Below are 15,325 nucleotides of genomic sequence, written 5' to 3'. Positions count from 1 at the left end.
GTTGATTTATTTATATCAATAGATTGACCAGAGCTGTGACCATATGTGACCATCTATAAATATAGTAATTAAAAAAATAAATTAAAAACATTTAATAACAAAATGTTTTTTTATTACATCTTTTTTTAAAATAAGTAAATAAAAAATACAATTTTAAAAAGTAATAAAAAATGCCATAAAATTTGTTTATTTTTTTTATTGTTTTGGAACTTTTTTTTAATTACTTTATTTACCTATGAGTTTTTGATTCATTTTGTACAACTTTCCATTTTGTCTATTATTTGTGCACTTTCCTTTTTGAAGTTGATTTATTTATATCAATAGATTGACCAGAGCTGTGACCATATGAGTGCATCACTTCCTGTTAAAAAATTGCACAGTGACTGAAAACATAGTTGAAACTGGTCTGTGTTTGGTAGCGCCTGTTCAGTTTATATTGAAATTATATGAAGGACACACGTGTTGTTTGCCTTTCTTTTACTATAATCTTCCAGTTACAAAATGTGAATGGAGTATTGTTAGCAGTTTTTGGATGAATATAAGTGGGTTATATTTGTATACTTGTACTAGTATAGCGCTTTTCTACCTTCAAGGTACTCAAAGCGCTTTGACACTATTTCCACATTCACACACACACTCATACACTGATGGCGGAAGCTGCCACACAGGGCTCTAACCACGACCCATCAGGAGCAAGGGTAAAGTGTCTTGCTCAAGGACACAACGGACATGACGAGGTTGGTAGAAGGTGGGGATTGAACCAGGAACCCGTGGCTGGTTGCGAGAGTGGCCGTGATATTTGTTGAGTTTTATTGTAGGAACAGAGGACCTCCCATTGGCTCCATTGTTAGCAGACTTTTATTTCCATTTATTGACGAGTTAGAATGCATTTTTTTTTAAATATGTTATGTCTTTCATAATGATTGTCAACGATAGGCAACATTTTTTAAAAAGTGCAGTTTGACTTTTAGAGAGCACACATTTCAGGCGATGTGCTGGGTTAAGGAGGATATGGTCGGTTCGTAATTGTCACACCGCGGTGAGGGAAGTCTTGTCTTGGTTTAAGTGTTTTATTTTGAAAAGCTACCCTCTTGTTTCAGATCACGGGCCCTTCCTCTTGTGTCACCAGTCTGACGTCATCCCTGATTGTTTCCACCTGTTTCCCATCATACCCATATCCTATTTAAGCTCACGCCTCCTCTTGTCCTGTGCCAGATCGTCTCGTCTAACGTGCCTTTCTAGCGCCTATGTCCATGTCCATGAAAACCTCCTTGTCTTGTCCTTTTTCCCTGGTTCTCCTTTTTGGATCAAGCAGTCATTTGCTGTATTTTTGAGTTTACTTTTTACTCCCTCGAGCATCCTTTGTTATCCTTCGTCTACCTAATTGGTGAGTTTTTTGTTTTTCCAAATTTCGTCTAGTTTGCCTCATTGATTGAGTGATTTTTGTTTATTCTTATTTAGTGTGTATATATATATATATATATATATATATATATATATATATATAGATATATATATATATATATATATATATATATATATATATATAGATCGTTTGTGTTTTTTCCTCCTGTTGGAGCGCTTTTGGTTAATTCTTATAGTTATTCTATTTTTGTTAGTTTTTCTTAGATTAGTATTCTTCCTTATTTTTTTGGAGTGATTTTGATTTACCTGTTTATTCTCAGAATTATTTTCCGCGTATTGTAATGATTCTTGCGAAATACTTTTTGCACTGGAGGAAAAACGTTATTTCAAAATAAAAGCTTTATTTTTTTTAATTCCTCTCTGCATCTGGGTCCTCTCCTTACTCCCAGTCGTAACAGTAATGAGCCCCAGGGACATCCACTACAGATAAAGTCTGTGGAACCTGGACCACTTTATTATGGGTCTGCTGAAAATGTGACCAAATCTGCTGGGTCAAAAGTATACATATACTTGTGAAGGACATAATGTAACGGCTGTCTTAAATTTGCAATAATTTCTACAACTCTTATTTTTTCGTGATAGAGTGATTGGAGCACATACTTGGTCACAAAAAACATTCATGAGTCTACTGAAAATGTGACCAGATCTGCAGTCTCAAAAGTATACATACAGCAATGTTAATATTTGGCTACATGTCCCTTGGCAAGTTTCACTGCAATAAGCGCTTTTTGTAGCCATCCACAAGCTTCTGGTTTAATTTTTGAACACTCCTCTAGACAGAATTGGTGCACTTCAGCTAAATGTGTTGGTTTTCTGACATGGAGTTGTTTTTTCAGCATTGTCCACACATTAAGTCAGGACTTTAGGGAGGCCATTCTAAAACCTTAATTCTAGACTGATTTCGCCATTCCTTTACCACTTTTGCCGTCTGTTTAGGGTCATTGTTCTGTTGGAACACCCGCCTTTTGCCCAAGACCCAAACTCCGGGCTGAAGATTTTAGGTTGTCCTGAAGAATTTGTCCCATTTACTTTCTGTAAAGCAGCAGTTCCATTGGCAGCAAAAAACGCCCAGAGCATAATATCACACCACCATGCTTGACGGTAGGCATGTGTTCCTGGGATTTAAAGCCTTACCTTTTCTCCTCCAAACATATTGCTGGGTATTGTGGCCAAACAGATCAATTTTTGTGTCATCAGACATCACATGGACAAAGATAAGACCTTCTGCGCGAAAGTTATGTGGTCAGATGAAATAAAAATTGTCAAAATAAATAAATTCATAAAAGAACCAAACTTCATGAATGTTTTTTGTGACCAACAAATATGTGCTCTAATCACTCTATCACAAAAAAATAAGAGTTGTAGAAATTATTGGAAACTCCAGACAGCCATGACATTATGTTCTAATGCTGGGGTAGACTGCTTCCGTCAGTCTACCCCAGGGCAGCTGTGGCTACAGATGTAGCTTACCACCACCAGGTGTGAATGAATGATGGGTTCCCACTTCTCTGTGAGCACTTTGAGTATATAACAATAGAAAAGCGCGATATAAATCTAATCCATTATTATTATTATTATGTTCTTTACAAGTGTATGTAAACTTTTGACCACGACTGTAATTATGGGATGTGATGATCTTACCTGCCACCAAAGAGCTGCATGCCCAAGAGAGCAAAGACAACAATAAAGAGGAAGAGGAGGAATATGAGGGAGATGATGGACTTCATGGAATTCATCAGCGACACAACCAGGTTTCTCAGAGATGCCCAATACCTTCAAATGAGATAAAACAGTTTGATATAAAAAAAGGAGTCACAAGTAAATGGCTTCTTATTTTAAAAGATGCACTGACTTGGTAATCTTGAAGATCCTAAGCAGACGAAGAGCACGAAGGACGCTGATGCCAAAAGAAGTGCCTGGCCTGAAGAAACTCCACAGCACTTCAAAGATGCTGCCGACAATCACCTGCATGAAGACAGCAAATATATGTTAACTGTACTGTATGTTCTAGAGCAGACCTGGGAAAAAGACCCGGGGGCCACATGTGGCCCGTTAAGCTTTTCAATTTGGCTCGCCGGACATTCCCAAATAATTGTTTTAGATCGTTAAGATGGAAAATGTAGCTACCATTATGATGTGCACTCATGTTTTCTAATGACTGTAAGTCTTCAACTATACTAAGTCTTTCAACGGTTGGAATCTGCACTTTTGGACGACATACTAGTTACTATGGTAATCTAATTAGTTACTACAGTAATCTAATTAGTTACTTTGGTCATCTAATTGGTTATTATGATAATCTACGTCACAGCAGCTCAGACGAGGCACCAAGCAGTGTGGGCGAAAAGCGTTTCCACAGACAACAGAAGGAAATTTTCACAAAAAAGTTCTATAGCTTAATGATATATCAGATATATCAGATTGTAGGTGGGTTTATTTTGTACCCTTCGCGTTCATTTTTGACTGTTTGTTGCATTTTTGTTGTGTTTCGCTTGATTGTAAAATATGTCAATCGAAAGGGGGTGTGACATTCATATTTTGTCAATATTCAGTGTTTTATCGTTCATAGAAAAATTTAAAATTCCATTACGTTTTTTAAGGCGGTCTGTCATAACGTTTTTAGCATTCAATCGGACATTGTGAGGTTTTGTAGTGGTGTTCCTAAAAATAAATACCCGGCCCCCAGACACATTTTTCTCTCTAAATGTGGCCCCCGAGTCAAAATAATTGCCCAGGTGTTGTGGGACATGCGCATTCTGCTTCTCCCTCTGCTGCGGGTCCAACCAGAGGACCCGCTGACAGCGCATCCCAGACATGCCCCCGCGCTCATCAAGCGGACCGCGCCCACTCTCCGCCGCAGCCGGCCGCAGTCCACACTTGTGACTGATGACGTGAAGCCGTTTAAAGGGACTAGTGGACCAAGGATCGGCGCGGGAACTGAATTCTCAAATGGTGCACCGTAAGCCTTATGTTCGCTGATCGTTGTTGTGTTTTCCTCTAAGTTTTTCTGACGTCCGTGTTGCTCTCCCGCAGAGTCTTCCCCTTCGAGATCGGCTGTTGTTTCCCCCTGTGTTTTAGACTGCCTTCCTCGATTCCCGACCTTCGCCTGAACACGAATGTTGCCTTTTCTCTCCTGCCCTGAATGATCATCTGCCTGCCTCTCGGACTGCCTTGTTCCTTTGCTCTCTACAACACTTGGTAACACACACTTCAGTTAATATAATTGACATAGTCTTACACCATACATACTCTCTGGTTTTTAACACACGCATCATTCTCTAGTTTATTAGTATTGTTTATTATTGTTATTATATATATATATATATACATATATATATATATATATATTAGGGCTGTGCAACGATTAAACATTTTAATCGAAGTTAATCGCACTATTTCTCCGATTAATCGCGATTAACTGCATTGTATACGCAAAGCCCAATAATGAATTCAAAAGTAGTGTGTAATGCACCTTTATTGGAATATTCTCCCACATGAACAAAAGCGCCAAAACATTTGTTGTGCAAAGACAATTTAAATCAGTCCTTGTTAAACAATAGCAGTTAAATAGCATATTTTATGAAAATCAACTCAAAAAATGTAAATACAAACATTTAAACTTATTGCCACTGCCAGGGTATTTAAGTTATCCTATTTGTTATGGAAAATAAATATAATCTACATACAAATCTCTGAGCCACAATCATAACATCTGAACAGGCAATTTCTGAGGTAACAGCAGAAACATTTTTTTTTATCAGGGTCTTATGTTTAAAAAACCTATATTATAGGTAGTGGGCTGTTTTAGGGAATTTTTGATCAAATTATCCGTAGTAGCAATATTAATAATGTTGTGTTTATTCTGCGTAGTGCACTTAAAATAATTATGACCATATCTAGGAATTGATATGATGGGAATTTTCCGATTGTTTGCTTGGTGCTTTGATAAACTGAACGCATATACATGGTACTATTTGTGATGTTATGAGCCAGGGAAAAAAATAACTACCCTACCCAGCATACAACAGGAGTGACGAGCATGCGCGGTAGCCCGGTATAGGTTGTGTCGCCATGACGGCATCTTGTATGTTGTGATATGCACGCTCTGAAACCAAACGTTAAGAACTCAGCCAACACTCCTCGTCTGCATTATTGATAAATAGACAGACAACACATATACTCCGCTGCTTCACAGGCCGCTGGATGTAGCCGGCAAAGTATTCCCATGCTAGCTAGCCGGTCTAGCAAGCACGCGTCATTCAGTCCAAAACGGCCCGATCTATCCACATCCAGAATTGTCTGGCGGTCGTAAGTGATCCCGGAGTGACCACGCTGTAAGCCAGCCATGAAATTTGCAGAATTGTCCGGTATTTTTGCCGAATGTTCCATCTTTACCAAGAGCCCCTCGACGCCGAAGTACATCCGGGAGATGCCATCTTGTTAAGAAAAGGCATTAACAAAATAAAAGCATGTAAACAACATACGCAAATGTGCAATAAAATAATTGTCGGCGTTAATAGATTGATGAGTTAACGCGTAATTAACGCATTAATTTGCCCACCCCTAATATATATATATAAATATATATATATATATATATATATATATATATATATATATATATATATATATATATATATATATATATATATATATATAAAATCTCTGTACACTACTGCCAGTCCGTTTTCCGTCACCTCCATTTAGTAAACCATAACACCAGGCCTGTTCTTGATCATTCATTCATTCATTCATTCATTCATTCATTTTCTACCGCTTATTCCTTTTGGGGTCGCGGGGGGCGCTGGCGCCTATCTCAGCTACAATCGGGCGGAAGGCGGGGTACACCCTGGACAAGTCGCCACCTCATCACAGGGCCAACACCGATAGACATACAACATTCACACTCACATTCACACACTAGGGCCAATTTAGTGTTGCCAATCAACCTATCCCTAGGTGCATGTCTTTGGAAGTGGGAGGAAGCCGGATTACCCGGAGGGAGCCCACGCATTCACGGGGAGAACATGCAAACTCCACACAGAAAGATCCCGAGCCTGGATTTGAACCCAGGACTGCAGGAGCTTCGCATTGTGAGGCAGACGCACTAACCCCTCTTCCACCGTGAAGCCCTCTGTTCTTGATCAGTGCTTCTTAAACTTAAACACATATGCGGTCCTCTCCAAGGTTTCTCATAGTCATTGTCATCGACGTCCCACTGGGGTGAGTTATTCCTTGCCCTTATGTGGGCTCTGTACTATGGATGTCGTTGTGGCTTGTGCAGCCCTTTGAGACACTTGTGATTTAGCGCTGTATAAATAAACATTGATTGATAATCAAGAGTTGAAAATATCAAGAATATCGGATATCGGCAAAAAAGCCATTATCGGACATCTCTCATTCTGAACACTAACCAGAAGCAAGTGAAAATAATCAGCACCCATGGCAACCAAGAAACACAAACCCAGGGGTGCTGAAAAAGAACTAAGAGAGTCTTAAACTAAAACGAAACATGATCGACGGATCATCACACTCCGCCTTGATTTTAAAGAAAACTTAGGCCTACTACGGCACTGTATTTCAACGTTGGTGGTATGGTGGTGGAAAAAGTTTCTAGAACTACTGTTGTAGATGTAAGGAAGGAGATGGAGCACTGACGCTGCAGTCAAAGCAGTTGAAAGAGGAGTGGAAGTACAGGCGCGGGCCCAGGCTGTACATCTTCAGGAACATCTCGGCCAGGAACAGCACGAGGAACAGGAACTCTGCATAGTCTGGAGCGGCAACAAACTAATATTCACGACAAGATGTAATTAGTGACTGAACAATGAAAGGAAAGTGACTCACACAGGAAGTTAGACAGCCAGAGGGGCTGGTTGTGATGAACAATGGCTACGCAGAGCGTGTTAAGAGCCACCAAGCCCAGCACTGTCCAGTAAAAGGTGTGTGTCTTCACCACGCGGCGTATGGAGATGCGCAGGAGGCGCTCTTTGCGGCGGAAATACGCCGCAGGACCTCGCCGGGCACGTCTAATGCTCCCTCTCGCCATGGGGAGGCCTTGAGGAAGACAAAAAAAGAAAGGAGCAGTGGCTTCCTGTTATTTACAGATGAGGAGGCATGCGGTGTCAGGGACGCCTCACAAGACTGGACAGACTTTTACTCACCCACTGAGGAAATGTCGCCATATTGTTCCTCCCCCGGCGCCCTGTGATGCGCTGTATCCATGCCTCGCCTCTTAATAGTAGTGGCTCTCTTCAGCACTTCAGAGCAGGTTCAACAGACATGTTTAATCACTGTTTTTGGGGGGCTTCAATGCATTCAATGAAATGTATAGTTACAGTACATGGACACTGGCAGAGGGACTGGATAACAGCCAGTGGTCACTGTGCAGTAAATAGCCTTTTTTTCTAAAACTATTTCCATATTAATACAGAGCATCGCCAAATTTAGTTCATTTAATTTGTGAAAATAACTGATTACAATAGATACAAATAGCATCACACAAATGTAAACAACGTTGTGGGCGTTTGGACCAGGGGTGTCAAACAAATTTTAGCTCAGGGGCCGCATGGAGGAAAATCTTTGCCCATGCGGGCCTAACTATTAATATCGTCTTACTTTGGCCAAAAATAGAACAAACACATTCTGAAAATATTACAATAAAAATATTTTTAAAAATACCGGCAGTGGTAAAGTTTAGATCCATGAAGGAAAGAAGAAAGTGAATTAATGTTTATAAGTAAATACATTTACATATGCATAAACATTTGTTGTCTTTTGTATTGTTATTTTTTATGAATTAAGTAACGTTTATGACAACCTTTTTCCACAACACAATATGGAATGTGAGATATTAAAGGATAATGCATACAATTATCATTTGTTTTCCAGACGGTTACAAAAAAGGGGGACCCCGGGACCCCATTTTGAAAATTCCTAGCGCCAAAACGGATGGAGTACTGGTGCGGCTGTGGCCTGCGGACCAGTTGTAATACTAATCAAATAAAATCCCGGGAGCCCTAGATAATTAATTCTCGGGCCGGATCTGGCACGCGGGCCTTGACTTTGACAAAGAGGGTGTAGACAATTTCATTGGCCTGTGGACGGGGAAGTTAGGAAATTGCTCAATTTTGTCGCACGCAACAAGTGGTCGCAAACAAAGTATTTGACCATGAGTCGATTTAAAGGCTTTTTCTTCAAAAATAACTAACTTATAAGTCAATACAAAACAGGCTTATGTATAACATTTTAAACAAAACATAATAAACATTAATTTCAAAAAATACATTTGCGGATACTAATTAGTCAAAATGTTAATTATTTTATGAAAATAAAATTATTTTTAATTTGCATTTAATTATGATTTTTTTATGAGTAAGAATTTAAGACACACAATTTACATCAATAATAATTAAATTTAAAAAAACTAAAATATGGTGATTTTATTTAGTTCTTGATGTTCATCCATCCATTTACTACCGCATGTCCCTTTTGGGGTCATAGGGGGTCACTGGAGCCTATCTCAGCTGAATTCGGGTGGAAGGCCGCGTACACCCTGGACAAGTATTGTGTTCAAATGTTGCCAAATTATTTTTCTGGTTAATTTTTTTAAACCTCCACCAAGTACAAAAGTGAAAGGGCATTAGATAATATTTTCATTTTTATTTGTTGATTGTTAGTTGTTAGCAAGACAGATACAGTACCTTGGTTGCTTGAGATTGAGACTCGGTGTAAGCTTAACAATAAAGCCCATTACTTTTCTGATTGCATTACTACTAATTGCAGAAACTGCTGCATATCGCAGTGGCTACTATAAAAACAAAAGCGACGGCAATATTTATTTTTTGCTAAATTCAGACAAAGGTTTGTACTCTGTTATTCACATGTACAAACCCCAAAACTTGTGAAGTTGGCACATTGTGTAAATGGTAAATAAAAACAGAATACAATGATTTGCAAATCCTTTTCAACTTATATTCAATTGAATAGACTGCAAAGACAAGATATTTATTGTTTGAACTGAGAAACTAAATTTTAACTTTGCACATTGCAAAAAAATTGGCACAAGGGCATTTTTATCACTGTGTTACATGGCCTTTCCTTTTAACAACAATAAGTAAATGTTTTGGGAACTGAGGAGACCAATTTTTGAAGCTTTTCAGGTGGAATTATTTCCCATTCTTGCTTGATGTACTACTTAAGTTGTTCAACAGTCCGGGGTCTCCGTTGTGGTATATAACGCTTCATAATGCGCCACACATTTCCAATGGGAGATAGATCTGGACTACAGGCAGGCCAGTCTAGTACCCGTACTCTTTTACTCCGAAGCTACGCTGTTGTAACACCTGCAGAATGGGGCATGGCATTGTCCCTTTACACACTGATGTTGGTTTTTGATGTAGTACCGCCTGAGGGGTCGATGGTCACAGGCATTCAATGTTGTTTTTTAGAGAATCTGAAGATTCTTTGAAGCTTTTGATGATATTACGGACCATAAATCCTTGCAATAGCTCATTGAAAAATATTGTTCTTAAATCGTTCCACAATTTGCTAACGCATTTGGTCACAAAGTGGTGACCCTCGCCCCATCCTTGATTGTGAATGCCTGAGCATTTCATGGAATCTGATTTATACCCAATCATGGCACCCTCCTGTTCTCAATTAGCCTGTTCACCTGTGGGATGTTTCAAATAAGCGTTTGATGAACATTCCTCAACGTCTATTTTGCAACTTGTGTCAGCTTTTTTGAAACATGTTGCAGGCATCAAATTCCAAATGAGCCAATATTTGCAAAAAAACAAAAATGTTTATCAGTTCAAACATTAAGTATCTTGTCTTTGCAGTCTATTTAATTGAATATAGGTTGAAATAATTTGCAAATCATTGTATTTTGTATTATTTACGATTTACAAAACGTGCCAACTTCACTGGTTTTGGGTTTTGTATATAAACAAAAGTAACGGCACTATTTTTATTTTTTTTAATTTTTTTACTAAATTCAGGCAAACGTCCGTACTTTGTTATTCAGACATAGCTTATAATGAAATTCCAAGAAAATCGATGCTCAGCAAAGACATGACAAGTGTGACACGTGACCGACCTTCTTCCCGACCACTTTGATGCAGAGCAAGGCTTTATGAACATGCATTATCAGAAGATGCAAATCAGACACAATGCAACAAAGCTCATACGCATCAGGTAATGCCAGTCAAGTCTTAGTTGAGAGGAAAGGTCAAGCAGTTGAATGAGACAAAAACTATATAATGTTCAATTAATGCTCCTTAAAGGCCTACTGAAACCCACTACTACCGACCATGCAGTCTGATAGTTTATATATCAATGATGAAATATTAACATTGCAACACATGCCAATACGGCCGGTTTAGTTTAGTAAATTGCAATTTTAAATTTCCCGGGAGTTTCTTGTTGAAAACGTCGCGGGATGATGACGCGTGCACGTGATGTCACGGACTGTCAGGAAATATTAGCGCAGCACTATTTGCGGGTAAAAGTTGTCTCTTTTCATCGCGTAATTACACAGTACTCTGGACATCTGTGTTGCTGAATCTTTTGCAATTTGTTCAATTAATAATGGACAAGTCAAAGTAAAAAGATGTAGTTGGGAAGCTTTAGCCTTTAGCCAGACAAACACACTGTGATTCCTTGTTTAAAATTCCCGGAGGCGAAGCTTTACTATGGATCAGAGCGGTCAAGCGAACATGGATCCCGACCACTTGTCAACCGGCAGGTTTCTGTGAGAAAATTGTGTTAAAAAGTCGCCTCTTACCGGAGATCTGTGGAGTTTGCGCCGTCCTTGTATCTGCCGTCGACTTCCCTCAGACACTGGCCTCAAGACACCCGTGGACACACCCCTCCCACTATCAGGTACTATTTAATCTCACTAAAACACACTAGCAACACAATAGAAAGATAAGGGATTTCCCAGAATTATCCTAGTAAATGTGTCTAAAAACATCTGAATCTCTCACAATGCAATCGCCTTTTTTTAATTCTTTTTTTACTTTATTTTTTTTTTTAGTCCTTCGCTATCAAAATCATCATCCACAAATCTTTCATCCTCGCTCAAATTAATGGGGAAATTGTCGTTTTCTCAGTCCGAATAACTCTTGCTGCTGGAGGCTCCCATTAAAAACAATGTGAGAACGTGAGGAACCCTCAACCTTGTGACGTCATCGTCTGCGGCATCCGGTAAAGGCAAGGCTTTTTATCAGCAACAAAAGTTGCAAACTTTATCATCGATGTTCTCTACTAAATCCTTTCAGCAAAAATATGGCAATATCACGAAATGATCAAGTATGACACATAGAATGGACCTGCTATCCCCATTTAAATAAGAAAATCTCATTTCAGTAGGCCTTTAATGATTTGTCATAATAAAATCATGCTTGAGGCTTTGGGGAGCCATGCGCTTGTTCAGAGATGCATTCACTTTCAAAGAGAGGCTCGATGCACGCATGCTGAAGTGAGCCTGATGAGTATGACTTGACCTTTTAGCAGTGCTGGATGTGGTTGTGTTTACCAATCATCATGTCCTGATATGACTCCACCCCGCCAACACACACACACCGTTGGTGAATGTACTTACGCTCAACATTTGTTTGACGTTTTTAAATACAATCCACTGATTAAACACACACTGTTTGCTAAAAACACACACACGGCATGTACAATCACATGTATCCGATATTTTTCCAGACGGGTAGTTGTCAAGGCAACGGCCGAGCACCACCTATCTTTTTTTAATTAAAACATTTATTTCCATCACGGCAGCTGAGCCCACTATAATTTGACTTCACATCCAATTTGCAGCAAGCCGGGCAATCAAGTGGTATGTGTGTGTTAAACGGCGTGGTGAAGCTGAAGATGCAGCGAGCAGAGATGAGAGAAGGGTTCTCACCATAGGCACCGCCAGTACTCCACTCAGGGAGCCTCCTGAGAGCTGCCAATCAATCAACATTTAATAAAAATCCTGCTGCTTCAGTATGGGGGAAAGGTCAAAAACATAAGGGAGAAAAGGTGGATTTACACCACTAAGAAACCTTAGGGGGCGACCATACCAACAATTTAAAATTTTAGAAACTTAAATGTATTCATATTGTAAATTAAACACAAAACCCAAAACCAGTTAAGTTGGCACCTTGTGTAATTCGTAAATAAAAACAGAATACAATGATTTGCAAATCCCTTTCAACTTATATTCAATTGAATAGACTGCAAAGACAAGATATTTAATGTTCGAACATAGAAACTTAACCTTTTTATTGCATAAAATCATTAACTTGGAATTTAATGGCAGCAACACATTGCAAAAAAGTTGACACAGTGGCATTTTTACCACTGTGTTACATGGCCTTTCCTTTTAACAACAACGTTTGGAAAACTGAGGAGACCAATTTTTCTTTCCTATTCTTGCTTGATGTACAGCTTAAGTCCCTGGTCTCCGTTGTGGTATTTTTGGCTTCATAGGCCAGTCTAATACCCACACTCTTTTACCACGAAGCCACGCTGTTGTAACACGTGCCTTGGCATTTTTTTGCTGAAATTAGCAGGGGCGTCCATGATAACGTTGCTTGAAAGGCAACATATGTTGCTCCAAACCTGTATGTACCTTTTAGGGTTTTAACTTGCACTTACTGATGTAGCGACCAACTGCAATTACTGACAATTTTTTTGTGAAGTGTTCCTGAGCCCATGTGGTGATATCCTTTACACACTGATGTCAATTTTTGATGCAGTACCGCTTGAGGGATCGAAGGTCACAGGCATTCAATGTTACATTCAGTGATTTCTCCAGATTTTTTTAACCTTTTGATGATATTACAGACCGTAGATGGTGAAATCCCTAAATTCCTTGTAATAGCTCGTTGAGAAATGTTCTTAAACTGTTCGACAATTTTCTCCTGCATTTGTTCACAAAGTGGTGACCCTCACTCAATCCTTGTTTTTAAATGACTGAGCATTTCATGGAAGCTGCTTTTATACCCAATCATGGCAGCCACCTGTTCCCAATTAGCCTGTTCACCTGTGGGATGTTCCAGATAAGTGTTTGATGAGCATTCCTTAACTTTCTCAGTCTGTTTTGCCACTTGTGCCAGTTTTTTTGCAGGCATGAAATTCCAAATGTGCTAATATTTGCAAAAAATAACAAAGTTTTCCAGTTTTGAACGTTAAATTGCCATACCGCCGTTGGGGCGTCGTGGGTAGAGCGGCCGCGCCAGAAACCTGAGGGTTGCAGGTTTTCCCCCCGCCTCGTGACATCCAAATCACTGCCATTGTGTCCTTGGGCAGGACACCTCACCCTTGCCCCCGGTGCCGCTCACACTGGTGAATGAATGATGAATGAATGACAGGTCGTGGTCGGAGGGGCCGTAGGCGCAAACTGGCAGCCTCGCTTCCGCCAGTCTAACCCAGGTCAGCTGTGGCTACAAATGTAGCTTACCACCACCATTCACTTCTCTGTGAGCGCTTTGAGTATCTAATAATAGAAAAGCGCAATATAAAATATAAGCAATTATTATTATAATTTTTATTATTAAATATCTTGTCTTTGCAGTCTATTCAATTGAATATAAGTTGAAAATGATTTGCAAATCATTGTATTCCGTTTTTTTTTTTTTACGATTTACACAACGTGCCAACTTCACTGGTTTTGGGGTTTGTAGTAGTAGTAGTAGTAAAAAACACAACAAAGTAACAAATAATGTCACATACCTTGGGCCATAAAGCATATGAAAGCATGGCAAGCAAAAACATGAAAATGCCATCATAAACTAGTAAAATGGCAAAAATAAACTTACCATCAAGGGCAGAGGGTCCAGGATTTGTATTCTCCTCGGCAAGCATTACCTCCTCTGGAAGGCAACAAGTTCAAACCATGTGCATAAGTTGCTGATATGTTTGTTTTCCAAATCAAAAAATAACAATTAACTGTTTTGACACAATATTTAAAAAGGCAAGCATTTTTTTAAATTTCCATTAATTTAAAAAGGAATATAGTGACAATACAGTCTTCCAACGCACGTTTGAGGGATTCAACAGAAACACAAGCGAAAATCACAGCGGAAAAATTCATGACATCTGTGGTAATGAAAATAGGGACTATTTAGAAGTCCTTGTTGGAGATGTTTTTGAAAATGCTAAACAGCATGTGCAAAATATACAATACTGGTGTGTTGTTAGTGATCTAATAAGACAGCATGCACAATCTTAACGTGTGTGAAAGGGAGGTTTTTGCCTGTACTGCCGGCTGTCACCATGGAGACAGTGCGCATCCATGGCATCATTCTTCAACCCGTGGTGTTCTGCTAAAATGTGGAACATGGAACTACGGTATATTTCGGTGCACATAAAATCCTTTCATTTTCTCAAAAATCGACGGTACGCCTTTTTTACCTCGTGTGCCCAATATACGGAATCATTCTGGTTGTGCTTACCGATCTCCAAGCAACTTTATTTGGTACATGGTGAAATGATAAGTGTGACCAATGTCACACATAAGAGATACATGTAGACTGCAATATGACTCTAGTAAACAACACCATCCATCCATCCATCCATTTTCTACCGCTTATTCCCTTTCGGGGTCGCGGGGGGCGCTGGCGCCTATCTCAGCTACAATCGGGCGGAAGGCGGGGTACACCCTGGACAAGTCGCCACCTCATCGCAGGGCCAACACAGATAGACAGACAACATTCACACTCACATTCACACACTAGGGCCAATTTATTGTTGCCAATCAACCTATCCCCAGGTGCATGTCTTTGGAAGTGGGAGGAAGCCGGAGTACCCGGAGGGAACCCACGCATTCACGGGGAGAACATGCAAACTCCACACAGAAAGATCCCGAGCCTGGATTTGAACCCAGGACTGCAGGACCTTCGTA

The 15,325-nt window shown here is 39.6% G+C and overlaps 1 protein-coding gene across 1 annotated transcript in view; it reads right to left on the bottom strand.

The window, feature by feature from the left end:
• Positions 1-15,325, bottom strand: part of LOC133543280 (voltage-dependent R-type calcium channel subunit alpha-1E) — a 257,650-nt gene that overhangs the window by 116,349 nt on the left and 125,976 nt on the right. Inside the window, exons 9-15 of the mRNA XM_061887764.1 lie at positions 14,241-14,294; positions 12,341-12,382; positions 7,587-7,682; positions 7,270-7,479; positions 7,084-7,196; positions 3,278-3,390; positions 3,067-3,198 (exon numbers count right to left, since the gene is read on the bottom strand). Coding sequence (XP_061743748.1) covers positions 3,067-3,198; positions 3,278-3,390; positions 7,084-7,196; positions 7,270-7,479; positions 7,587-7,682; positions 12,341-12,382; positions 14,241-14,294 — 760 coding nt within the window. The remainder of the gene's footprint in view (positions 1-3,066; positions 3,199-3,277; positions 3,391-7,083; positions 7,197-7,269; positions 7,480-7,586; positions 7,683-12,340; positions 12,383-14,240; positions 14,295-15,325) is intronic.

This window comes from Nerophis ophidion, linkage group LG26, assembly GCF_033978795.1.
Source record: "Nerophis ophidion isolate RoL-2023_Sa linkage group LG26, RoL_Noph_v1.0, whole genome shotgun sequence".
Lineage (NCBI taxonomy): Eukaryota > Metazoa > Chordata > Actinopteri > Syngnathiformes > Syngnathidae > Nerophis > Nerophis ophidion.
Note: the sequence above shows the minus strand (reverse complement) of the source record. Positions and strands in the feature narration are given on the sequence as shown.